This window comes from Arachis hypogaea, chromosome 3 (genome assembly GCF_003086295.3).
Source record: "Arachis hypogaea cultivar Tifrunner chromosome 3, arahy.Tifrunner.gnm2.J5K5, whole genome shotgun sequence".
NCBI classification, from domain to species: Eukaryota; Viridiplantae; Streptophyta; class Magnoliopsida; order Fabales; family Fabaceae; genus Arachis; species Arachis hypogaea.
Genome location: NC_092038.1, coordinates 136,907,337 through 136,934,104, shown reverse-complemented (window position 1 = coordinate 136,934,104; position 26,768 = coordinate 136,907,337). Strand labels below are relative to the sequence as shown.

The 26,768-nt window shown below is 34.4% G+C and overlaps 2 protein-coding genes across 3 annotated transcripts; both read right to left on the bottom strand.

Moving 5' to 3' along the window:
- Window positions 1–3,473: 3,473 nt before the first annotated feature.
- On the bottom strand, window positions 3,474–13,069 carry LOC112734276 (potassium channel SKOR). Its single transcript, XM_025783531.3, has 9 exons — window positions 12,751–13,069; window positions 6,449–7,379; window positions 6,291–6,371; window positions 5,917–6,015; window positions 5,372–5,593; window positions 5,065–5,253; window positions 4,620–4,695; window positions 4,082–4,498; window positions 3,474–4,002 (listed from the first exon to the last, which is right to left on the bottom strand). The coding sequence occupies exons 1-9, from the start codon at window positions 12,930–12,932 to the stop codon at window positions 3,728–3,730; spliced, it is 2,472 nt and encodes an 823-aa protein (XP_025639316.1). The 5' UTR covers window positions 12,933–13,069; the 3' UTR covers window positions 3,474–3,727.
- A 973-nt stretch (window positions 13,070–14,042) lies between these two features.
- LOC112734275 (potassium transporter 25-like) lies at window positions 14,043–17,967 on the bottom strand. 2 transcript variants are annotated; one of them, XM_072233625.1, is made up of 9 exons: window positions 17,759–17,967; window positions 17,413–17,641; window positions 16,890–17,120; window positions 16,731–16,787; window positions 16,575–16,631; window positions 16,193–16,453; window positions 16,055–16,107; window positions 15,849–15,966; window positions 14,043–15,657 (listed from the first exon to the last, which is right to left on the bottom strand). In XM_072233625.1, the coding sequence occupies exons 1-9, from the start codon at window positions 17,816–17,818 to the stop codon at window positions 14,303–14,305; spliced, it is 2,421 nt and encodes an 806-aa protein (XP_072089726.1). In that variant the 5' UTR covers window positions 17,819–17,967; the 3' UTR covers window positions 14,043–14,302. The 2 variants fall into 2 exon arrangements, with proteins under 2 accessions (XP_072089726.1, XP_025639315.1); XM_025783530.3 differs by having other exon boundaries at window positions 14,043–15,633.
- Window positions 17,968–26,768: the final 8,801 nt, after the last annotated feature.

Sequence of the window (26,768 nt, the reverse complement as noted above, 5' to 3'; positions counted from 1 at the left end):
GTAAGATTCTTCCCATCCACCGAAAACTTTGGCTATCGACTTCTGCTTTGCCAGCCAAGCCTTCCGGTAATTAATAGTGTAGTTGAATCTTGCCTAAACTTTCGCAATTATAGATTTGACCTTTTATGGATGGGTTGGATTCAATCAATGGCTTCATAGCCTCAGCAATCGTGTCCGAGTCTAACTTGGAGTGATCTTGTGAGATCGTTCCCATGGAACACGTGTGCCTCCCGTTGTATCTCCGAATCTCCCAACAAGCTTTCTTTTATATCAAGCTGGCTCGGATAAGCCAGTTGCACCCACGCCCATAATTCTTACACTTTGCATAGAACGTCTGTAGCTCGAATTCATAAACAATGTAATTGACTCCTCTGGAGATAGTGTAACTCCGAATTGCCGCAATGACTGATTTGCTTGAACTGTATTCCATTCCGATTCTAAACTCCCCATCCTCAGGATCAGCAACACCTATAAGAAAACAAATTTGTCATTCATCGATCCGCTAAAACAAAATCAAGTAAATATACTACCCACTGCTCACGTACATATGTTTGCATATTCGGAAAACTCTGGTGCTTGCATGACGTCAAGATCCAAGATATGCATAAAAGGTGAAACATCCATCGGTTGACTAACTGCGGCTAGAACTACTAAAGTTTCTGCCACTACCTCACCTCCCCCATTGCCGTCCTCGTCCTCATCACCGGCTTCGTACGTAGCTTCGAACTCCTCATTGCTATCATCGTTCATTCCCAAGTACGCCTCAACTCTGTCATCTTGCACATCTGTATCATCGTTCAATCCTTGGGTGTTGCACCTGAGTTTGTTGGTGAATATAAAACATCCGCTGAATACTAGTTTCGTCGGCGATTGGCATAACCTCAAACTGTATCAGGCCGTCAAATACGACAATCGGACTCCTGTAGAGAATGTTGGTCACCCTCTTTAAAATATCAATCTCTATGCTTTGAAAGAGCCCGTACTGTAGTTCCGCAAACGTTATAGTGCACAAAACCACAAACGACAACATATTCTCACACACTCATACGTATTTCGTACGACTTCATCGTTGTGGTAAACCACTATATTTGCAGTGCCCTCCATCGTACCGACCCTGGAGAAAAATACTTCTCTCACAATGAAGCAAAATGGTTACGAGCTTTAATTTTTATAGACAGAAGACTCACCTTGCAGGCTACGTGTTGCAACGCCATCCAACCAACGTCTGTCACGTGTGCAACACACAGGATGCATGTTGTCTGCCATGTGTGAATCACATTACCTGTGTGTTGAAGGGATGAGCACCACGTGGCAACACGGTACCTGCGTGTTGCGTGCGATTGTGCCACGTGTCTAACACGTGAGTTGCGTGTTGAGTCAGCACGTTACTTGTGTGTTGTGCCTGCATGTCTGTAACGTCCACCCACTTGTATATACACTAAAAACCTCCATTTCCAAGTAAAGCACACCTAAAATCCATATTAAAATTCTTTAGCCTCGTTTTAATAACTAGATAGATAGAAAGATGCAAGGGATTTTTTTCTAATATAAATTATAAAAAATATTTATTTTCCCAAAATCCATTTCTGAGCTTTATTTATCGAAATGCACTTTTTTTTTTAAATATTTGGGCAAGTTCGCCGTACCCTACGGCGAACTCTGTAAAAATAGCAAGTTTGCCGTATATGGCTTCGTTTGGTTACTGTCTTCAAAACATATAGACACAGACACAACTATACCAAAAGACATAAGCACAGATAGACACAAATTTTTTAACGTGTTTGGCATTAGTGTACAAGACACAACAATTTAATTCAAATGTCCATTTTATCCTTATTAACTCTCTACCATCATCTTCCATCAGCATTAACGTTGCCGCCACCATAGCTTTCTACCACCACCACTGCCACCTGCAATTTTTTAACTTCATCGCAAAATATTATCTTTAACTTTTATTTATTCATCAGCTCAACAATTCAATTTTCTCATTAAAAAAAAAAACTGAAACATGTTGAAATAAAAAAAAAAAAAGAAAATGAGAAGACAGATCTGAAGAATGGTCGACTACTATTTTGGGCTTTCCTGATTTTTTTCACCTTTCTTAATGAAATTGATTCGAGTAATAGTGGAGACGAATAAATCTGACCGAAGAAGATCACCCATGGTAATGATACGTTCGACTGTGTGAAGAGAGAAAGAGAGAAGAGGAGGAAGAAGAAAGAAGGGACGTCAATGGTGGCGGCCCGTGGTAGCAGTATGGAGGGACAAAACAATGGAAGGAGAAGCAGAGTGATGGGAAGAGAGAAAGAGAGAAGGAAATGAGAAAGAGAGGAGAGGCAATGACTATGGGGTGGTGTGGAGGAGGGACACAGCCATGGAAGAGAGAGGGTGGAGGGACTTGGAGGTTGGAAGGATTTTGGGGTTAGAAACACAGAATAAAGAAGATAATAAGAGAGAAAAAAAAGGGAATTAGGGTTAGATTAATTAGGGTCATAGTTGGAATTTAAAAAGAAAAAGGGATAAAAATATAAAATTTTGTGTCTTATAAATTGTGTCTCAATGTCTCAGCTTAATGAGGAGACACTAAAAACATGTATTTTGTGTATACTTGTGTACCACCGTATCCATCATAAATTTGTGTCTCAACAAACAAACGGTCCATGTTTTTAGTGTCCAAAGAGGCAAAGACACCAACCAAACGCACGCTAAACACACAAAAATACACAAACAATAAACATGTCTTCTTCAAGAATTTTTTTTAATTATAAATTAAGAAAACAAGCCATATTTAACAATGGCAACCATTATTATCGTCTCAAAAAATACACGGTACACCAGAATAAGTCATATTTAATAATAATTTTTTTAATTATAAATTAAAAAAACTAATTATTTCCCAAAATAAAATACGACTTATTCCCATATTTATTGTTTGTATATTTTTGTGTGCTTTTATGATCTATATACTCTTTTGGAGACGATGACATAGATAAAAAACATGTATTTTAAAAATTTTAAATTTTTTTTATAGAGTTCACCTGAGATACGGCGAACTTGCTAGTTTTTATAAAGTTCGCTATAGAGTGCATGAACTTGTCTAAATACCCAAAAAAACGTGCATTTCAATAAATAAAGTTCAGAAATGAGTTTTGAAAAAATAAATATTTTTTATAATTTATATTAGAAAAAAAACCTAGATGCAAGATAACAATCAAATTACTTCAATTTAGTTTTTAAGTCGAATAAATTTTCCCTTAATATTTTTTGAGAAATTATAAGAGTTAATGAAGAGAAGTTTTTACATTTTACTGCAAAAGATAAATCCTAATGTCGGATTGTGCAAATTTTAAAATTCCAAATAAATAAATGGAAAAAAATTGAGTCCACTCTTCTCTTCTCTCTCTTTTTCTTTTTCATTTTTTTGAAATGAAAATTCTTAGAAAAATTTAGATATAAAAAAAAATTACTTAAAATTTCAAAAACAGGTGCACCTATGATATCACTACAAAACATAAATCCAATACATAATGCATTCACTTGAATTTATACATTATTTTTTAATTTAGGTCGTTGAAGGAAGCTCGACTTGCTCCAGAGTCCAGAGAAGGCACAAGAAGGAGAAACTTGAAATATACCTGAGCATCATTGCAAATTTGCAATGCAATGTGAAAAGACAAGAAATATAACGAACTGATCCCTAATTTTGTGCCTGATCCTTTTATGTACCTCACTCTGCACTCTGCACTTGGCTCGCCAGAAATAGCTTCTCATCATTGCTAATTATGTCTACATTTAGAACTCTGCCTCCTTGTTCTGTTAAAATACAATTTCCATTTGAAATGTTCAAATGTTTCATTGCCGTTATTATAAGCTCGTCAATGCTTTCCGGGACCCATAGAACAACTCCATCTGTTCTCCTTTCTTTATGATCATATTCCCATGGGTGGAAAGGAAATACTATACATCTCTTCTTCGGAATTTCATTTCTTGATGGCAATATTTCTGCTTGCAAACTCAATCAAAGCATACGTCAGAAAAACAAATTAAACCAACTGAGTTTAATTTAAAATGACAATCATACCTTTAGTTTCTTGAATACCACAGGATAACTCAGCCAACTGAGAAATTTTGGCAACTTGAAGCATTTTGAGAGCATTTATATCTCCGCTAATACGAGCTTCATCAAGTGGTGTATTCCCCCATCTGTCCTTACATAATACACTTGCTCCTGCTCCCAGAAGTAGTTCAGCTACTGCACACAAACCTTCAGAAGCAGCAATGTGAAGAGGTGTGCGCTGGTCATAATTTTTGGCATTTGGATTAATTCCACAAGCCAGAACCTTTTTTAAGAGGTCAAATTCCTTCTTTGCAACCATCACACACAGAAAATTGCCGGCATCATCAATAGTGAGAGTAGCCCCTGCATTAACTAGTAAAGCAGCTACGTCTTCATGTCCATTCTTGATGGCTTCTAGCAAGGGAGTAGTCCCAAATTTATCTGATGCAGATGGTTGTTTAAGGTTTAAACCAAACTCAATATTTTGACTTCAATACAGCACATTCAAAATAAAAGGATTGTCCGCAATCACCTTAAAACGGAAAAAAGTTCAAAAACTAACCTGGTAAATTGATATTTACTCCTTGCTCAACTAGAAAGGAAGAAATATCTACATATCCTTTTGAGGCAGAGATATGCTGTGATAGTAAACATAAAACACGTAATTAAAAATGTTAGCTTGTCACCACTGTATTATGTCTCAAAAATCTTCTTTCTCAACAAATTAATCAAGACTCACTCACTCACATGCGAAGAACAAGATTCAACCAATCCTACTCATAGAGTGCGAGTCAGATTAGATTTGAGGGAATGCTACAAAGATTAATATATAGTATAGACAAGACTTGAACAAAAAAATATCTTAGTTAAGAGCAACTTGTCATCTCAACTAATTTCACTTTTTTTTACTGTTACACACATTTAACAAAAAAATGAATCAATAGATAGGTTAGTGCCTATTCAAATAAAAATAATAATAATATAGGCTGGATGAAGAGAGTTGATACCAAGGGCGATCTACCATCATAATCAGTGTTATTGGGATCTGCCCCGGATGTGATCAAACGTTTCAACAGGTATAAGTCAGCCTCATATGCAGCACAATTCATCCTCACAGTCAACTCTGTTTCCTGGTTTCCAATAGTCAAGCTCAAGTCTGATTCCAACAACTTGCGTTTTAGACCGGAGTCTTTTCCCTGTCAGCCACGCATAACCATGAGTCCGAAACCAGCATGGATGATCTAAAATTCTAAATCCATATGTTTCCATCAGTAAAATGATTATTTATTTTTTATATCCAAGGCAAACATATACCTCAAGGAGATTGTTTAAGGTAACACGGCCATCTACATAGTATATCTTCACTATGTCCTTCAAGGATTGCTTATCAAGTCGCAAAACCTTGGAAAGCTCATGAGCTATGACTGTGGAATGATGAGGCATATTGCAAAGGAAAGAAACCTCACCGAAGGAATCGTAGGTTTTTAATTGGACTACTTCGTCTGTACCACTGTCATTTTCACTGCTTATCTCACGCTGTAGACAAAAGGATGAACAGTCAGGTATGGTTTAAAAATACTATTTCACTTGTGAAAACATTTCACATTTATGGAACGACAGCAATTTGAAATAGAAGAATCCATCACTAACAAATACCATTCCCTGGTTCATGTTTCATTATCCACTCTAAAGTAAACATCATCTTTTATGATAATTTGTTTAGAGTCTGGAGCAGTTAGTTTAGAAAATAGTGAAAGTTAACTGATGAGGAATTGAAGTGAGAGGGAAAGTAATGCTGAAAGACATAGGAAGTTAAATAAATAAATAAAATAAAAAATCAATGCTACCATAACCCGTACCAGCTCTCCATGACATACAAAGTAAATTTGATCAGCTACATCTCCTTGCTCCAAAACCAGTTCTCCAGGAAGGAAAAACTCTTCATGAACTTTGGTTGTCTGTCAAACAAGAATCTGAATCAGGTGTTTTTTATTGAAGAAAAAAGGACAAGTTTCAGATACTGGTGGCGCTTTCAAGAAAGTGCATGAAGTACAAGGATAACGCATGCATCAAGTTTTTCCGGTCGTCACAGACAATGATTAGGACAAATATTTGGCAATTGAAGCAGTGTATCTTCAAATATACTAGAATGATAATGAAGCATGAAGCTAGCATGTACAATTAAGAACAATACCAAGAGAAAGAATAAGTGAAGTGTTACAGTAAGTCTTACAATCTGCTTAACAAACTCTGAGGAGCAACCCTTGAAAAGAGGAACGTTCTCAATGAACTCCTCATACAAATTAATTGAAATCTGCAAAAACCAATAAAAAAATATGTCGGTGTCACAAGTGAAGTTGGACCAGGAATGAAAAGATGATGAATATATACCTTGGATCGAATAGAGGGTGGGATGTCCTGAAGTACAGCAGGTTGTGTGTAGCTGCGATGATACTGCAAGCGTAAATGGCCCTTGATGGCCTTACTTGTGCCCTTGTCAAGATTGTTTTTGTTCATGTATTTGATAACTTCAGTCATGGTGTCCCTAAACCTCTCGGTTTTGGATCCCTTGACAATCAAGGCGGTCATGTTGCCAAGAAGGTAAGCGCCAAGAATCATGTCAAAGGAGACATAAACCATGATGAATATCATCTCTCTGACATTGACGGCATGAATATCGCCGTAGCCAACAGTAGCCATGGTGACAATAGCAAAATAGAGGGAGGTGATGTAGCGCTTCCAGAGGTCGATGTGGCGGAAGTCCGAGTAGGCAAAGTCGCCCATCTTGAGGGAGCCAATCCAAGTGTAGGACTCGCGGGAGGGGGGGATGGTGGTGGCCAGATAGTAGAAGATGCAGGCGGCTGTGTGGGTGCAGTAGAGCTCCACCACGAGAAGCTTCACGATTCTCGTGAAGAGGTAGTTGATCCGGATGTCCTTCTCCAGAGTCTCGAAGAACTCCGTGACGCGGGCGGCCCGGGTCAGCCTGATCCAGAGGAGATAGCGGAGCGGCTCCTTCCTGCCGGCTGCCTTGTAGATGTAGTCCCAGGGGAGACAGCCGAGGAGGTCGAGGGTGAATTGCGGAGACTTGAGGCAGCGCATGGCGATGCGGGAGGGGCTGGAGACCACGCAGTAGGAGTGGGTGTCGCGGTAGGCCACGAAGAAGCGGAGCACGATGTCTAGGAGGAAGGCCAACTGGCCCGCGATGTCTAGCAGGAATATTTTCTCCGGGAGGCCTCTGAAGAATCCGAACTCCATTGGGGTGAAGAAGGAGGAGTAGACCGCCCATATCAGTATGAAATGCTTCCACCCAATGTTGTACAACCTGCATCCATGTAATGTACATTCTTTCTTTAGTTTTCTATCTCATTTCCCCATCTCTCTCTTACAATTATATATACTGCACTGCGCCCACGCTACTTTAGTTTCTGTATCCTTCTGCTCCTCAATTTCTCTCGCGCTAGAATCCCGTTTCTTTAGCTATTTCTAGTTTCAACCATGGCTTAAATTATACCATGTACGTGCTACTAATATCCACTTAGGCAACGTTTGGTTTCAAACAACACGTTAATACATATTTGTTGTTTGTTTGTTGGGTCACAAATCTTTGATGGATACGTCATGTATTTAATAGAGGAAATATAGAGAGTTAATAGAGTATCGATACAATGTGTACAATGGAGGTATAGGGATGTTCGATTCAGTAGGATATTAGATGCTTATTATCTTGGTATTCGGATGGTTATTATGAATAATATGAATGTATTGTGTTTGAGAAATTAGTAATATTTTACCCTAGATGTTCATTTTTAAACTCATATTAGACCAAATAAATAGCCCATTATACACATTGTACAAATACTCTATTCGCTCCCTAGCGAGATTCATATTTAATATTCTTCTAAAATATTGAAATAGAGAGATACAATCAATTAAACACAATTTTTTATATTTTTATTTCTTATTAATTTTTACACTTTTATTCTTTATCAATTTTTTAAATTTTTATACCTTATTAATTTTTTTATATTTTTATCTTTTATTAATTTTTACAAAATATAAACTTTTTTAATTATATTGTGTCTTATTCAATATTTTACCAAATAAAATATATATACATTAATAATTTGTATCCATATCTTTAATGTTTATGTTCCTGTGTCTGTCTTTCAAAAAAGACATACGTGTTACTAAGATGAAGAAACAGTTATTCATCATCAGAAACAGAATTACTCTATCGGATACCACCCTCCACTCCTTCAAGTACGCAACTCGAATGGCGGCTCCCAAAACGTAGTACCAGTCAGTGACCACCTTCTATTTAAATTTGTATATCATCTTAAACTCATTAACTTTTAATAAAAATTTAAAATATTTAGATTAGGTAACTTAAAAGTAACAATAACATAATATGTGACTACTTAAATTGTTTTAAGAAATTCTATATTTTTTCTAAACGTTTGTTATAAGAAATTGTTCCTAAAATTTAAAAAATATAAAATAAAAGTATTTTAATAAAAAAATAAAAAACACAAAAATTATAAAATAGTTACATAAATAAAATAAAAAACATAAATGTGTATATATATAACTTTTTTTTTGTCTAAATATATGTATTGTAGGGGTGTACATGGGCTGGGTCACACCGGGTTTGGCTTGATCCAGACCCGACCCGAAATATAGACCAGGTCTAATTTTTAGACCATAACCCGATTCTAGACCCGATGAAACCTATGCACCTTCGAACCGGATAAAAATCAGGTGAAAACCGGGTCTTTAGCATGTAAAAACCACCTAATCTCCAACCATTATTTCACAATTCACATAGTAAAATTCACTTAAAAAAAATATAACAAGAACCAACTCTTCTCTAAAATTAAAGCATAACCATAATCAATACTAATATTGTCTAATAACACCAAATATTTAAATCAATACAAATAATACAATATTATGCATTAGTCTAAAGTCTTATGCATTTTAAACATAAAACACTAACTTATAATCTTATAATGACTAATAACACAAAATATTAAGGTTTACAATATTTAAATTCCACATAAGAATAGCCATCATCCATCACTAATAACACAAAATATTAATTGTGTATGATGACCGGGCCGAGTTCGGGTGACCCTAGTTATGACCCGGACCCGACCCGAAATACTGACCGAGTCTATTTTTGAGACCCTAAACCCGATGAAATCACACTAAATTAGCTCCTAACGTGTTCGGGACCGGACCGGGTCTTCAGACCGGGCCGGACCATGTACACCCCTAATGTATTGGATTCTCTAAATTTTTTTTTTAATTATTTGGTAAAATGTGATTATTTATTATTCAATATTTTTTAAATTTTTTTAATTCTATTTAAAAAATGTAAAACGAGATATTACACTTTATCAAATAATTAAAAAAAAAAATTAAGAACATCTATTGTCGTTCTAGAAGACTAGAACTGCTACTCATCACGAGAGGCTGGGCCGATTTGCCTTCAAATCGGGTCTGGCCCATTCAATCTATGTACAACTTGCAAACAAAAAAATGGATTTGAGTAATTGAAGGTTTTTTTCCTTTGTTTTTGAGAAATAAAAAGTGATTTTAATTCGTTTTGGAAAATCTTCCTTCTATGAACACTAAATAAAAAATCTAATGTTTCATGGAGAGTCTTCTATATTTTGGAATGTAAAAAATTGTGAAGCAACCTTAAATAAATGTTAAGACTTACAAATTTTAAATCCTCGTTCATACAAAATTTATAAATCATTACAGAGAACGTGCATCATTTATAGTGTGGTTATGCCTGTAGCAAATTTGTGTATTTGAATGTTTGAGTATATCTTATATTGGCGAAACCTATTTATTTTATCTTTTTTGTTAATTTTTTTATTTATCACGATATTTTATATAATTTTTTAATTTTACATATAAAATTTTTCAAGCTTTGATTATATAAAAATATTTTTAACTAATTATTAATTGATTTTCTTATTTTTCTGACATAACAGACACTGAAAAATGCTATATAGTCTTTAATTAGTCTTTAAATATAAAAGTTTAATTATATTAGTTTTTTATACATTCACTTTCTAATATTTTTAGAGAACTAATCTCTAATTCAAATTAAATTTGCTTTTCATCTTTTAACATTTCTCTCAATTATCAAACCTCGTAAAATTAATGATAAGTTTAGAGATTAATAAACTCGTGTACAGATCAAATGACTAATTATAGTCATAATTTATTTTTTGATTGTCATATATTTTTTAATTTATTTTTTTATATTTTTCTTCATCTTTATATTAATTCTATCGGCATTTTATTTTTAAGAATGGTTGTCTTTTAATTTATTTTTCTTTGTGTTTTAAGCCCATTATTAATAAAAAATTAGAGGTTATATTTTAACGTTTAAAATTTAAGATTTAAGTTTTGAATTTTGAATTTAAATTTATGATTTAAGGTCTTGGATTTAGAATTTATTATTTTATTTAGGTTGTATTTTATTTTAAATCTAGATATATTAATTTTTAAGGAGATTAATTTTATATTTTAAATATAAGAAAAAAATATAAAAGATTAAATCTAATAATATTATTTTTTGTATTTATTTAGATTAATTTTAATAGTCATTAATAGAATATAGACTGAGTTTTATTGATTATTTAATCATATTAATAGTATATGCAATGTATGTCGCTAAATTTAATCGAGTGATATATATATGCAATGTATTCACAAGAAATTAATCGCTAAATTTAATTATATGTATAGATATATGTCGAAAAAAATATATATTAAAAATAAATTAGATATTATATATATTCATTTATAAATATATGATGGTTGATTTAGCTATTAATTTTTTATTAATTCTTTACGTTTAAACAATTTTACATCTAAATTTATCTAAGTGATTTGAGTTCCACATTTTTTTTTTCGTTTTTTCTTCTTGTACTTCTAGGGATGTCAATGGGGCTCCACGGGGTGGCGGGGGATGCCTCCCTACTTCCCGTCCTCGTCCCCAGAATTAATCTCCGTCTCCGTCTTGTTCTCTGCCATGGGAGAATAATTGTCCCCATCCCCATTCCCCGCGTTCTCCGCATTTTTCGCGGGGCCCTATTCCCCAACTCCCTATGTTTAACATTCATATGGAAATTATAATAAAAAATATCAAAAAAACCAAAAAATAAACTACAAAATATTATTACAAACACACAAACATATCTTATCCAACATTATAAGTCTAGAAATATAACATAGCAAATCATAGTCTATAAAATAAATTCTTGAATAACAGGGTTATGATTTTTCAATGAGTGAAATTATTAAAAAAACCTCTATATTAGAAATAAAATAAGAGTTATTAAGTAAGTTAAAAAATTTGGAAAATTATTGGAGATGGGGCGGGGATCTCCGCTCGGATCCCCGCGCTTGTCTCAGTGGAATTTCGCTCCCCATCCCCACGGGAAAAATTCCCCACCACTGGGGCCTATTCAAGGCGGTCCTTGCGGGGATCCCCACCTCTTGGGGATTTTTGACACCCATAAGCACTTCTTCTTCTTATTCTTTTTCTTTACTTTGGATGTTACGTGTTCTTTTTTTTTTCCTCTTCTTTTTTATTATTTTTCAATTCCATTACCGTCATTACCAACATCTCTTCCTCTTCCTCCTCCTCCTAATCTTATTGAAATTTTGTCTCCTTCTCCTTTTTTATCCTTCTCCTCCGTCATCATCATCATCGTCGTCGTTATCGTCATTGTCTTCTTCTAATATGTATTGTCGTTATCGTTATCATCGAATTCGAATTTGTATAATTTGTATAATAGACAATTTTCGGTTCATTTGATATTATACAATGGTTTCGTTTTGAGATCATTTTTTGTTCACTCGAGACGCAAGTGTTTCTAAATTCGAATTTATATAATGGACAATTTTTGGTTCATTTGGTATTACACAATATTTTCGTTTTGATAATATTTTTTGTTCATTTGAGATGGAGGTGTTTCTGAATTCGAATTTATATAATGAACAATTTTCGGTTCATTTAGTATTATACAATCGTTTTGTTTTGATAATATTTTCGGTTTATTTGATCATCACAAAGAATCATAATCAATAAAGATGTTAGCAAAATGTTGATGTTGTTGGTGATGAAAATAATGATAATAGAAGAGAAAGAAGAAAAAGAAGGAGGAGATCAAAGAAATTCAAATAAAAAAAAACATGAGGAGGAGGAGATGGATGTAGTGGTAAGAACGTATGGACAGGTAGTGGTGACGATGACAATAATGAAAAAATGATGAAGAGAAGGAAGAAGGAGAAGGGGAAAAAGAAGAAGTAGGAGGAGGAGGAAAAAGAAGACAAAATTTTCACAATGTAAAATAAAAGACTTGAATGAACTTAAATATAAAATTGCTTGAATGTATAGTGGAACTTTTAATCTTTTAGGTATAAATAATATTCTTATGACATATAAAATCAAGTGAGTTAAGAAAAAAAAAACTCAAAAATGGTGAGTCAAACAAGATTCAGTGAACATTGGGAAGCCGAAGTTCATGCGGAGGATAGGTGTGGTGTGTCCTACCCGTGTTGTGTTGTGTCAATTCATGTAAATATGCAATAATGTAATACCATATCTTGAATAATTCCTAATTAATCTGTGTGTGTGTGTGACGGTGTGAAAGAGAGAGATGTACCGATTGTCAGGGTGAATAATATATTGCCGCCGTACATCTCCGCCGCGAGCGGTGGAATTATCTTCAGCCTCACCGCAAAACATCGCCAGCCGATTCCCCAACCTTTTCCACCGCTCCTTCTGTTTGCTCAGTCCTCTCTTCTTCCTTGTCCAGTTTCCTCCCTCACCCTCCTCGCCATGCATAGTGGTGCTTTTCTCCCAGTTCCCACCACTACCACTACTTCAAACACCCGATATGATCAGCGGACCAACCAACAGGCTTTCTTCTATCTTACTAACTAATTAGGAGAATAACAAAAAGACAATGCTATTACTATATCACCAATTCGAACAACTCACTTATATATATATTGGAACCCTTCAACAGTGTGAAGTTAGTGGTGACATACAGAATCTCTTTTACAAGAATCTGGAATAATAGATTAGATTAGTAACACGTTAATATCGATCAACTTTATGTGACGGCTTTAAGTTTTTCGGTTCCTTGGCAAAAGGGGTATCTTATTCTTAAACAGTTAAACTAATAACTGTGAGTGTTTATGGAAAGTTTTTTAATGTCGGAAAATAATTTTATTTTATTCAAAAAGAATTTATTTTTATTTAAAATTTAATTTTATAATTGAAATATAATCATAAATTAAATTAGTCTTTTTATCGATTAAATATTAATATATCACTTTAAATGTCATGTAGTATAAAAACATGATAAATTAATTATACGTGTCAATTGAGAAAAAAAATCAAAATAATCTTGTAATATTAAGTCATAATGGTAGTGATAAAGGTGTGAAGCGACTGTTTCGTCATGTAACGCACTGAAAAATTATAAAAGGAGGATAATATGAATTAGGATAGGAAAAGTATAGGTAACAGACATATACACTTAAAATCAAAAGATATTTATTGGTGTAAGTATTAAATGTCTTTGCAAATTATCTTCTCGACCTAATTTTTTATGTTTTTTATTGTTGATAGTATTCTCTAATTTGATCGATTAAAGATTAATTCGTTGCGAATCTGAATTTTATTTAAAGATATATTGTTAGTCAATAAATTATCTCTTATTGGTCTGAACAAACTCTCCATATAGGACAGAATTCTTGATGTTATTTAAAAGAAAACTCTCCATCAGTCAAATATATACGTGCATAACCTTTAGCCGGGTCGTGACATTAACAAAAAGTTATGTATAAAAACGACTGTTTCTATAAAGATATCTTGGCGGAAGCAAGTAACCATCCCTTTCATGCATATTACAGTTGCAGAGGAGAAGAGTGTTAGGGAGCTAATAGATTTTGTGATTTGCAACCATTAATTAATTATTAATAATATTTTTAATAGTGTAAGATTTTATCTAATAGTAGAAAATTACTCATTTTTTTTTTGTTGGTCCTTAGACTTTCTCGTTGCAGGGATAAGAGGTCCTTGTTTGCTGCGTATATATAACATATATCTATCCTCTCCTCCGTAAAGGCAGCTGCTCGCGCGCTCCTCCTAGCTAGAATAACTAATAAATTAAAATAGCGAAAACCAGTGTAAGGTTGATCTGTGTGCTATATCGTACATACCATACCAACTTCTACAAGAGCAGCATGAGGGATTTTGAGAGCTACGGGAGGCTCTCGACAGTTTTTCTCACTAAAACGATAGACCATGATTAAGAATCTCTTGAGAAAGTTTGAGCCGTCACGCACCACTAGGTGCGATTGGCCCAAGAAATAGGCACTACCGCTCTCCCTGGCATCAATTAGGTCCAAAAGTTCCTTCCTCACACATGGCTGCATTATTTTAGGACTATTAACAGGCAGCATGAACCGAACCTTCTTTCGCTTCTTCTTGCTTGTACCCTCCGTGTCAGGAACTGGACTGATCTGAGATTCATTGTTCACCGCTGGACCCTCATATGCATCCAGAGGAACTAGAGCATTGTTATGTCCATGCGTTGTTGAAGAATTCCCTACAACAATCATTCTTTCATTTGTGGCGGTGGCAGCATCCACGGATTCAATATCTCTCTCCTCAATGGAAATGAATTCCCCTATGGAACGAATGATGTGCTCCTCAAAGTCGCCAGTATCCCTGATGTGATCGCAGTATCCATATCTGACGATGCAGCGGTAAATCTTGTAATCTTTTGGGCCAATCCGACCTATGAGATACCTTTCGCCTTCGGAGACATAAGGCACCGGCATAGACTTGAAGGATACCATGATCAGGACTTGATGGAAGGCGGGAAGATTAGTAATGAAGTGTGAGAAGAAAGCCGGGATTCCTGCTACAATGTCGGTGTAGATAAAGCCAATCCCAGGCACCCTGGCGATCCCGAGGCCCGGACTCACATCTACGAGCCATTCTGTTGAGACCTTGTTTTGCATATCAAACTCATACTTCTTGACAGTTCCATAGTGCCACGAGAGCATGATTGTCATTGTCATTGTCAAAAGAACAAGCAGATACCAGGCTCCCTTGTGAATCTGTAGCAGACAAGCAGAGAGATACACCGCCTCAACAAAACCAAAGCATAGCAGAAAGCACGCGGATACGCTCAAGTTCTTCTCCCAACACAATGAGATGATAAGTGACATGAGACTAGTTGTTACAAGCATTCCGCAAATTATAGCCAAACCTGCTGCATAGCCAATCTTCACCATGTCTCTGAAACTAATTGTGACCGTGAGACTGAGAATCATCAGTAGCCAGTTGACATCAGGAATGTAAATCTGGCCGTGTATTGTTTTTGATGTGTGAATCACTTTCACTCTGGGAAAGCAGTTTAATGCCAAGCACTGTTTGATGATGGAGAAACTCGCTGTTATGGTTGCCTGGCTTCCTACTGCTGAAGCAAGTGGGGATAATATTATGAACACATGTTTGCAATAATGACCTGCCAAGGGATCACCACACCAAACTATATATATCACTTCACCCAAGTACTGAAGTTTCAAAAACAGATCAAAATACATATAGTGAAAAGTCAGGTGCAATTAACACAAGTTGATAGTTTGTTAGATGACAATAAATCATTTAACCACTTTTACTATCAACTTCGTATAAAGTTAACTGCACCTGAATTTCTACCATACATTCCATCCAACTTACGTGGTATTGATTGACTAAAATGGTTGAAATCTCTAGCACCTAAATTCCGGGAGATATATGCAGCCTGACCGGCATAGCATAAAACAAGAATCGGGTAGATCAAGCATATAAATGTAATCTACAACAGAGTAGACGCATAATTAATGCACAATTTGATAAGAATTAACTTTAAATTACAATGCACAAATTAGAATTATGTAGTATACTTTAATTGATTTCTTGGAGAAATGGCCTAGGTCTGCAAACATTGCCTCTGATCCTGCAAAACAGTAAAACATCGTGCGTATCATATTAAACGATATCCGAAACAAACCCTAATTGATGAGAATAAACAAATAACATACCTCCCACGCATAAAATGATGCTTCCTAACAATTTCCATCTGTGATAATTGAAATTTCTGATAAATTTGAAGACGTATACCGGGGATATTTTATAAATGATTTTGACATCCCAATGGAAAATATCATAAATTCCCACCACTCCAATAAACAAGAGCCAAGCAGAAATAATTGGAGCAAACATGAAGCCAATTTTACGCGTCCCACAGTTCTGCAACATGAACAAGCCAACCAATATAACACACGCAGCGGGAACAGTTACATCTGCAATATGTAATGTTCATTAGATAAACAACACATTAATTGACATTCATTGATCAAGTTAGTTGTAAACTCAAACTGGTGCTGTAACTTCTTTCTCAAGCAAGGTACAAACTGTACTTACATCTGCGTAAGGCATTAGACACTGTGTCTGACTCGCGAGCACGGCGTGACGATGGATCTGCTTATTATTTATTTACAATTAACTGATAAGCCAATCAAAAAGCACAGAGAAAATTAAAATTCTGCTAGCATCATTGAGTAAATTAAATGGCCTTACACATGTCTGCTATTATATCAGATAAGGATCTCTGAACGCCAGTTGAAGCTGAAAACACTGGTGGTAAACAGCCAGAAAAATACATAATAATGTAAGTTGAAGAAGAAGAACGTAACTAATCACACAAGAAAGAAATAAATGTTAGAAGATTGTATATACCTGAAAGAGCTGGAGTGAGCACTGCATCCCCAATGGCCATACAGGAACCAAAGAGGGCTAAGAACAACAGTAAATAGTGACAGATCTTGCTTTTCTCAATGACCCTTCTTGCTCTGATCTTTGAAGGAGTTCTCCCCTCACAATTCATAATCTGATTGGCACTTCTATCACTAGGGAGCAGGCAAACTTTTGCATTTCTACACAACAGCGAGTACAACGCAAACGTACCACCTTGGCATAATCACATAACATCCAAGTCAGTCCTTCAAAATCTGATGAATTGAATTGAGGGAAGAGGAATGCTAGGGGGCCAGCAATTTTGGTATTTTGTAACCATCAATTGGCCATCAATAATGTTTTTAATAGTGTGAGATTACATCTAAATATCTAATGATGGAAAATCACTCACTTTTGATTTGATGGTTAAGTGCTGGCCAGAAAATACAAAAGTTGCTGCCCCTAGACTTTTCCTTGAAGGGATTAATTAATGGCGGTTATAAATTTAAAGATACTTATTACTTACCCTCTCCTTTATCATCAGCCTTGAGCACTATAGAGGCATACTTAAGCAAAGAAATGATTGTCAAAGTCCAGAAAATGAAGGAGAAGAGTTCATAAACGACCTCCTCCGATGCAAGAGCTCCCGCATCCATTGTACCGAACACATATAACGGTGCAGTGCTAAGTTGACCATAAACTACTCCAACAATTTGAAACGACAGGAGGATCTCTTGCTTCCATGTTTTCTTCTTCTGAAAAATCAATTGAAAACTGTGAAAGGACTCAATAGACACAGCAATACATGATGAAGATCAGATCTTAGCCAGGTTTAATTTCATATAAACTCAATCATGAATCAAGAAATATACCTGAACCTTCTCACGGAAGATTTCATCATCAGGACACAGTGGAGGAGGAAGATCCATCATAAGTGCAGGATAAGCAGAAGATAAGCTTGGAAGGAAATTGGAAGTGGGTGTTTGTGTGGAAGTAAAGGTGAGTAATGAGAAGAAAGTTAATATGAATTGGCAACTAATAATAATAATAATGATAATAATGGCGATAAAGACAATGGCTCATTCATAGTATCAGACGGAACACACTAAGAGGATCCCCTCTCTAGAGTCTAGACCTTGTCACCCGGAGAAAACAACATATAGTGATTGATTGCAAATTGAAAGGTTCATTGATAGTGATACAAATGGTGAGATTGACTTCCAGAGCGTTTGTCACTGTGTCAGTCCTATTTTCATTCTTTCTGTCTGTCCATCATTCATTCATGAAATTGGAAAATGACACTTTGTTGACATTCTATAAACTGACTTGGTTTTCATTTTTCAGTCACGGATATATAGATATGGCGAACAAAATCAATAACAAGTGCACATGCATGTTGAAGGGCTGCACAGCGTGATCTATGAACCATGCATCTGGATTCTCAGACAATCACAGCACCTTGTAACAGCTCCTTCAATTTATTCTAGTTTGATTCGATCTTTTCAAGTGAGAGAAAAGTATTTTAAAATATTAAAATGGCCAGTAATAGATTTGAGAATAAAAATAAGTTTAAATAAACTATGTGTAAATAAAACCAGGTATTTTATTCTATACAAAGTTATTAGAAGTAGCAGATTGGGTGATTTTCTGCTGCTCTATATATATAGTTCAACCATGTGGAGGCGACAGAAAATATAGATAGACAATTAATGGGAACATGCAATGTGCTGGTTTCTGCCTAAAAGGATATCGAACGGCACAAGCCAATAGATACTAAAAATAAAGTCACATGATCTGATATTTGTAAGGAGAATAAATTGGTCTTGTATATATGTGGTCATGCATGTTCAAATCGGATTTGAAAAGATTAACTACTATAAATCTATAATCATACAAGACGAAAATTGATAATTGATAATTGATAATAGGACAGTAGGTGTTGTGGATGAATGATAATTGATATCATGACAGTGCAGAGAAGATAAATAACGAAGGTTCTCCTATGGGGGAAAGTGCAACTTATATCCAATAATCGCTCTGTATTTGTCTGAAGTCTGAACTCTGAAGTGTATGTATGTGCCTATAGATCAATGAAATTGAAAAGCAAGCTTTCCAAATTCCAACCAGGTACACCATTGCATTCAGTAAGAACAGCTAATAAGTATTTGCCGAAACCGTGAGCTTCTGTCTATTGTGGTTGAGCAAGAAGAAACCTCTCTTGCTGTAACTTTTTTTTTTTCCATGGTTCCTGTTGGATAAAGATTCGAATTTAAATTTTATTTAAAAATGTGTTATTGATCAATCAATTATTAAATACATAAAATGAGATTTAAATTCTGAATAATTACTTAATAGACTAGTTATTTTATTATTAAACCAATTCAAATTAGTTCCTTTTTATTTAGTACAAAATATAATTACTGGAATTTTTTTTAATAATTTCACTTTGTTACTACTAAAAGATTTTGTGCCTTTAATGGGCTGAAAATTTATATATGAAAAGTTTTAGGTGTAATAACCAAAAATAGAATTTTTGGATAAAACACAAAAATATAGAGAGAAATTTTTCGTATTTTGTGAAAGCTTTTTTTTAATCTTTTTCAATCTATGAGAAAAGATTTTTTTTTTTTTTATCGCAGTCAGTCAGCAAGAAGTTTTTTATATTACTGTTTTAGCTTTTTACATTCTACAAGAAATATTGAAATAGTTTCAATTTTTCAGTATTGAAATGTCAAATACGTGGCTACCATTTAACCTTTCTGCAATCCGCGAAAAACAGGATTTTTAGGTTGCAGCAAGTTTTACCAGACCCGTATCTTTCGTGCAACCTTTTTGCAATTCGCAACGAGTAAAGATTCAATGTTGTCATTGTTCATTTTCATAAAGTACAAGGTGTTTTTTGTTTTAAAAAATTACACTTCCATCGTCAATTTTTTTATTTTAAAATAATACAATTTTTTTATTAAAAAATTTATTAAATAATAACCAAAATTAATTTAGTAAAATTTTATTTGTAATTTATAAAAATTTTAAATTTTTATAAAATTTTTTTTATAATATAATATAATTACCAATTATAATTATTATTGTCATTCTCTTTTTTATTCTCATTATTATCACTTTTATCTCTATTATTTTTATTGTGTAATTATATTTTATTATTATCGTTATCTCATCTACTGATCTACTTTCATCATCACCAATACAAATATCATCAGTAATAATATTATATATTTTTATTTTTAATATTGGATTAACAATAGTGTTTGTCTGAATTGTGAATTGCTGTAGTATTTTTTTAAAATGTGGGATGATTTAATTTAGGGAATAGAAATCGGACCGTTCAATTTTTAAAAGGTTCAAAAATTGGACCGTCCGATTTTTGTCTAAAAATCGAATCCTTCGATTTGTGTTTAAAAATTAAAAAAATTTGAAGTACACAAATCGGACGAGTACACAAATCGGATGTACCTCCCATAATTTTAAAAAATACCATTTAAATTGGTGATCTAACATTTAAGTAGGGGTAAAAATAGATTGAGCAGAGTTGACATTCAATTTAGATAAATTTAGCTCAGGTTGTAAATATATGCTCAAAGCCTAAGTATTTTGTTTTTTATAGGTATTTTTTTAGGTTCAAATTTGGCCTATTTATAAGTCCAACAAACTCATGAACTTATCTGAAAAGCTTGTTTTATGAAGTTGAAAATTAGGAAAGGGCTTAACTAACATGTGCCTTAATAGTTACTAATTCCGAAAGTTATTATATAAAAATAGGGAATGGATCCTCTCAAGTGGAGAAAAAATTGGACGGTGTCAATTGTTTAATCTCATCCTTTATTGATCTCTCTCTTTTATTTATTTTTTGTCTCATTTATAAAATTAATAGTGAGAGATCACACTTAATTCCCTCGAGTGTTAAAAAAATTGAGAGGATCCATTTCCTATAAAAATGTGTAAATTTTAATATCAATGTGCATTTATTAAAATAAAACATTTAAAATTTTCTACTGGTAGTAAACCTTGTGCCCTTAGACTGTATTTAGAAGAGAGAATGAGACTGAAAAAAAATTGAGACTAAATTAAGTCTTTATATTATATTTAGTATAAAGCATATATGTCTGAGTTATGTCTCAATATTTTATTTGATTCAAAATAAATATAAAGACTAAAATAAAAATAATTACGAAAATTTCCTTAATTACTAAAAAAAAAACCTCTTCAAACTCTAAATTTTCAAAATCTCTCTTCGTCTTCTTCCACGCAAGCTCAACTGCCATTTTCCATCACAACCCATCATCACCTTACAGTCACTCTCATTTCTGTCGTTCAGCTATCTCCGGTGCAACCAATCTCTCCTTTTTTTTCTTCTCTTTCTCTTTTTTTCACCCTTTCGTACCCTTCTATCTCCCTTTCTTTTAGCCACTCCATTTTCACCGAACTCACCACCCTATATTACTGTAAATGTCACCATTTTCACCATGAATGTTGCCATGGTCATGGTTGCCACCACTCTAACCATTAGTGCTATCAGAAGCACCCTTGAATCACTCTGCCGCTCTCGCCATTCTCCTTACAATTTTAAACTTAATAATGAGCTTAAAAGCTCGCGCTACAGAGGAGTTGGTCGAAAAAAAAATTTCGTCTTCGGGCCTTCAAAAACAAAAGCTGAGCCAACCACTGATACGGAAAAAAGTTTTAATTCCGCATAACTATCAGTAAGTATATCGGGTCGTATCAAGTAATAAAACTCACAAGAGTGAGGTCGATCCTACGAGGATTAAAGGATTAAGCAATCAATAGTTAGTTGATTATTCTAGTTAGACGGTTCATATTGTGATGATGAGCAAACAGGAAATGTAAATGGTATAAAAGTAAAAGAAAGCAATAAAGTGCAAGGAAAGTAATTGGCATGAATGTAAAGTACAATAAAGTAAAGTGCTGGAAAGTAAATTGCAAGGAATGGAAAGTACAAGAAAGTAAAGTGCAAGAAAGTAAATGACGGAAAGGTAAAATACTAGAAGAAAAAACAAAAAGAAAGCATTGGGATCAACAGATATTGCATTCTCAGGATCAACAATTCTCATCTCCTCTTCAATCATGTAATAATTGATCTCTTGGCAAATCATAAGTAATCAAACCCCAATCTCTTGGTGATTTGTTTTTTCTTAACTTGATCAATTGCCAATCTATTGATCTAATTGGTCATGAGAAGAGATGAAGCTCAATTTCTGATTTAAACACCACACAACCCTCAAGACCTCAATTCAAAGTGGTTACATGTCACATACCGGACTAAGAATGTATTTATCAAGAGGATTATGAGAGAAGAGCCACAAACTGAATTCCATGACTCATTTCTCAAGTTCATCATGGAATTCTAATAGATCTAATCCCCCTCTCGATAGTAATTAGATCTTTGAAGCACAAAAACTCTCTCTAAAGAAGTAATGAAAGAAGAATTGAAAATGAAGAATGAAAAGAAATCAATCCATTAAATTGCAATATATCTCTCTTTTTCAATAGAAAGAGTTAGTGACTCATAACTAAATACTTACAAAGTGATAAGAAGGAAAATGGAGGAGAAGAAGAGTGTGTGGGTGAGAGTCCGAAGACCCCTCCCAGTAGTCGGCCTCCTATGTGAAAACTAAAGCCTGTTTATAAGCTATCCTAGATTACAAATTCAAATGAAATTAAAAATAAATTACAATAAAATGAAAGTTAACTATTCTAGATGATTCTTGTGGCCTTGATTCAGTAGTATTTGTGGGCTTTGCATGCTTGAAGTTTGAGTGGACCTTGAGTAACTTTAATTGAATTAACACCAAGCTCCAGGCTGGCGCTCTTGATGGTGAGCATGAGTAAGAGCGTTGAGGGAGAGCGCCGAGCCTAGCTCCAGGGGTCCTTGGCATGTATTGGGCGCTCTTCTGGGCGCTGGTTTGGCGCTTGCTAAATGAGCGCCCAAGTAAGCGCTGATGGTTGCTCTCCAGGTGCTTTTTTGCAAGGAATGCTCTGTCTTGTGCTTTTTACTTCCTTTTCTTCCACAATTTTCTACAACATAAATCAAATCAAAGAGATGAAAGTAATCTATGACTTAAGCACAAAAATACTCAATAATTAAGCATTATGAATTAGTTTTTGTCATGAAAAAGTATAGATCAACATAACATGATGCCCATGCATCACAACACCAAACTTAAACTTTGCTTGTCCTCAAGCAAATAAAGAATCCTGCAATAAATTTTGGCAATCCAAGGTGAGAAGAATAGCAATTTAATATTCATAATTGGCTAATTTCTTATACATGCAACAATCACAAAAGAAATTCAAATGATTGATGTTTCTATCTAGCTCACTTTATGAAATCTTTTCTTTATATCCCTTCCTTGAAACAAGCTTTTTCATTTTCTTCTTAGCTTAGCTTCTCGGGTGCTTTGCACCATTAGTTAAAAGCTTCGACTCTAAATGCTTTGTTTTCAAGTATTACCACTTGATACATAAGCACCACAAGCATTTAATTAGAGGACTCTTTAAGCTCATTTGTTTCTTTTCTTTACTTTCTAATCATTGATGCTCAGAGCCTTGAGCTTTGAGGGAGTGCTTTGCACTTGAGCCTAGCCTTGACTCTAAGTGTTTTGTTTTCAAGCTTTTTGCTCGATACATAAACACCACAAGTACTTGACAAATGAATTGTCATTGGTACTCAGAGCTTTCAGCTTTCTCATTTTTTCCTTTTGCTTTTACTTGATTTAATTGATTTGCTTTTCCAAAGTTTTCAAGATTTTCAAAAATTTCATAAAATATCCTAGATGAAAACTTCAATTAAACAAATTCAAATACAATTAAGCAACAAATTAATCATGCTAGCCTCCAAATACTTATAAGCTCATGCTAGCTTCTTCTTTAATTGTCTTGTTTGTTTATGGTCATGATACTTAATTACTTTGACTCACAAAATCCAAGTTGGTATTTATGATATCACAGCAATATGTTACAATTCAAAAATCAAACTATACTTATTCAAGAGGAATAACACACATGCATATAAAAAATGGAAGACAATCAAGCAATTGAATGTACAGGAAACAAATAAGAGAAAAATGAACTTTACCACCTTGTAGTTCATCTTCATTGTTGTTGTCACTTTTCTCATATTCTTCCCTTTTCCACATCAAACTTAGAATGATTGCTTGTTCTCAAGCAACAAATAAAACAGTGGTGATGAGATTTATGATGGGTCATGAATGTCTTAAGCAATGAAATGTGAGTAATGCATGTGCTTAAGCAAGCAAAATTAAGGATACAATAAAAGCACAATAAAGAAAACTGAGACAATGTGATTGCATTAATAAGTGGTGTATGCATGGTACTTTGCATGAAAGGTAAGTGGCAACACCAAACTTAGTGTGAACACTTTCATTTTAGAATGATGCAAGTGCCAAGTGAAGATTGAAAATCAAATTGTTGCATGGTAACACCAAACTTAGAATGCAATCATATGCCAAATTATTGAAAGTAAACTAAAAGAAAGAAAATGATACTAACAGTTGGGTTGCCTCCCAACAAGTGCTCTTTTAATGTCATTAGCTTGACATTTTTTTTCATGAATTTTCTTTCTCTTCTTCCAGTTGGTTAAGAGAAATGACCTCAAGGGGAAAGAGGAGCAAGTTGATGTCCCCTGTTTTGGCCTCTTCTCAGCAAGCTCTCTTTCATTGTTGGCTTGATTTGCTTTGCTTGTTGCGGTAGGGGTGGGATTGCTTTTGGTTGACCTTTTCTTCTTCATGGGTATCATCCTTCGTATCTTGGTCACAATCCTCTTTTTAGCGCTTTTGTTTATTGCCTTCACTTCTTTAATATCAAGACTTGGGTGTTGTGTGATGGTTGGAGTGTCCTCTTCATCAAGAGCTTCTTGAATTGGTGGTTCAATGAACTCACCCTCTATGCAACTTTCTGCTTCATTACAACTCCCTTGGTTGATTTTCTCCTGGAGTTGTTTTACAATTTGTCCCAATTGTACCTCAAACTTTCTCATGGATGCTTCATGGCTCATGGCAAATGCTTATTGTCTTTCTTGATTTTTGGCAAGAATTTGTGTGGTTTGAGCAAAAGTTTGTGTGAGCTGAGAAAGAGATTGTAATGCTGCCTCAATGGTGGTAAGCCTAGCTTCTTGGTGGGATCATGTGATGTATGGTTGTGCTTGCTAAGGATTATGAAATGAGTTTTGTGGGTAATGACATGAAGGATATGAATTTTGTGGTGAGGTAAAGTCAAGTGCTGAAGACTTTTGATATGGAGAACCATGAGGTGAGGTTGGGCAATCTTGCATGAATGTGCTCAAGGCACGATCAAGTGATGATGGTTTTTGATGGATAGAATGTGGAGCATTAAAATCTCTTTGGTTTTGATCTTCCCAAACACAATTTGAGTAGTTATTAAATTCATCAAAATATGGATCATTTTGTGGCTCTGGGAGATATCCCATTTGGTTTGATTGCTCATACTCTATCATTCCTTGTTGATATTTCCAGCCACCATTAGGATAATGACTTAGATCATTTTGTGGTGGTGGGCAATATCCCATGAAATTTACTTGATAAAAAGATGAAGTAAATCCCATTCTTACTTGAAAATGCTTTTTATTAAACACAATCACCGAGAAAAATTGAAATTCCTTATGTCATAAATAAGGAATTCTTAGTGAGGCAATAACACAAACACTTAAGTCGCAAGATAAAATAAAGAACGAAAGCAATTAAATGAACAAAACAAAAAGAAAAAAATGTCTAATCTAGGTAATCAACCAACCGGTAGTTTGTTAATCATAATTAATCCCCAGCAACAGCGCCAAAAACTTGATACGGAAAAAAAAAATTAAATTTCGCATAACTACCGACAAGTATATTGGGTCGTATCAAGTAATAAAACTCATAAGAGTGAGGTCGATCCCACGAGGATTAAAGGATTAAGCAATCAATAGTTAGTTGATTATTCTAGTTAGACGGTTTATATTGTGATGATGAGCAAACAGGAAATGTAAATGGCATAAAAGTAAAAGAAAGCAATAAAGTGCAAGGAAAGTAAATGACATGAATGTAAACTGCAATAAAGTAAAGTGCTTGAAAGAAAATTGCAAGGAATGGAAAGTACAAGAAAGTAAAGTGCAAGAAAGTAAATAACAAAAAGGTAAAATACTAGAAGAAAAAAAAAGAAAGCATTGGGATCAAGAGATATTGCATTCTCAGGATCAACAATTCTCATCTCCTTTTCAATCATGCAATCATTGATATTGGCAAATCATAAGTAATCAAACCCCAACTTCTTGATGATTTGATTTCTCTTAACTTGATCAATTGCCAATCTCTTGATCTAATTGGTCATGAGAAGAGATGAAGCTTAATTTATGATTTAAACACCACACAACTCTTAAGACCTCAATTCAAAGTGGTTACATGTCACATACCGGACTAAGAATGTATTGATCAAGAGAAGTATGAGAGAAGAGCCTCAAATTGAATTCCATGACTCCTTTCTCAAGTTCATCATGGAATTCTAATAGATCTAATCCCTCTCTCGATAGTAATTAGATCTTTGAAGTACAAAGACTCTCTCTAAAGAAGCAATGAAAGAAGAATGAAGATGAAGAATGAAAAGAAATCAATCCATTAAATTGCAATAGAGCTATCTTTTTCAATAGAAAGAGTTAGTGACTCATAACTAAATATTTACAAGGTGAGAAGGAAAATGAAGGAGAAGAAGAGTGTGTGGGTGAGAGTCCAAAGACCCCTCCCAGTAGTCGTCCTCCTATGTGAAAACTAGAGCCTATTTATAAGCTATCCTATATTACAAATTCAAATGAAATTCAAAACAAATTACAGTCAAATG

Bases quoted from the DNA above. Each gene is read 5' to 3' on its own strand.
- LOC112734276 (XM_025783531.3), bottom strand. From the start codon at position 12,932: ATGCATGGCGAGGAGGGTGAGGGAGGAAACTGGACAAGGAAGAAGAGA. The intron at 6,016-6,290 runs GTAAGACTTACT...CTTGTTTGACAG, and splicing joins CAGAGTTTGTTAAGCAGATT to ACAACCAAAGTTCATGAAGA. The intron at 5,594-5,916 runs GTACGGGTTATG...TTTTGTCTACAG, and splicing joins TTGTATGTCATGGAGAGCTG to CGTGAGATAAGCAGTGAAAA.
- LOC112734275 (XM_072233625.1), bottom strand. From the start codon at position 17,818: ATGATGGATCTTCCTCCTCCACTGTGTCCTGATGATGAAATCTTCCGT. The intron at 17,121-17,412 runs GTAAGTAATAAG...GATTATGCCAAG, and splicing joins GGCTGATGATAAAGGAGAGG to GTGGTACGTTTGCGTTGTAC. The intron at 16,632-16,730 runs GTAAGGCCATTT...AATAATAAGCAG, and splicing joins TGATATAATAGCAGACATGT to ATCCATCGTCACGCCGTGCT.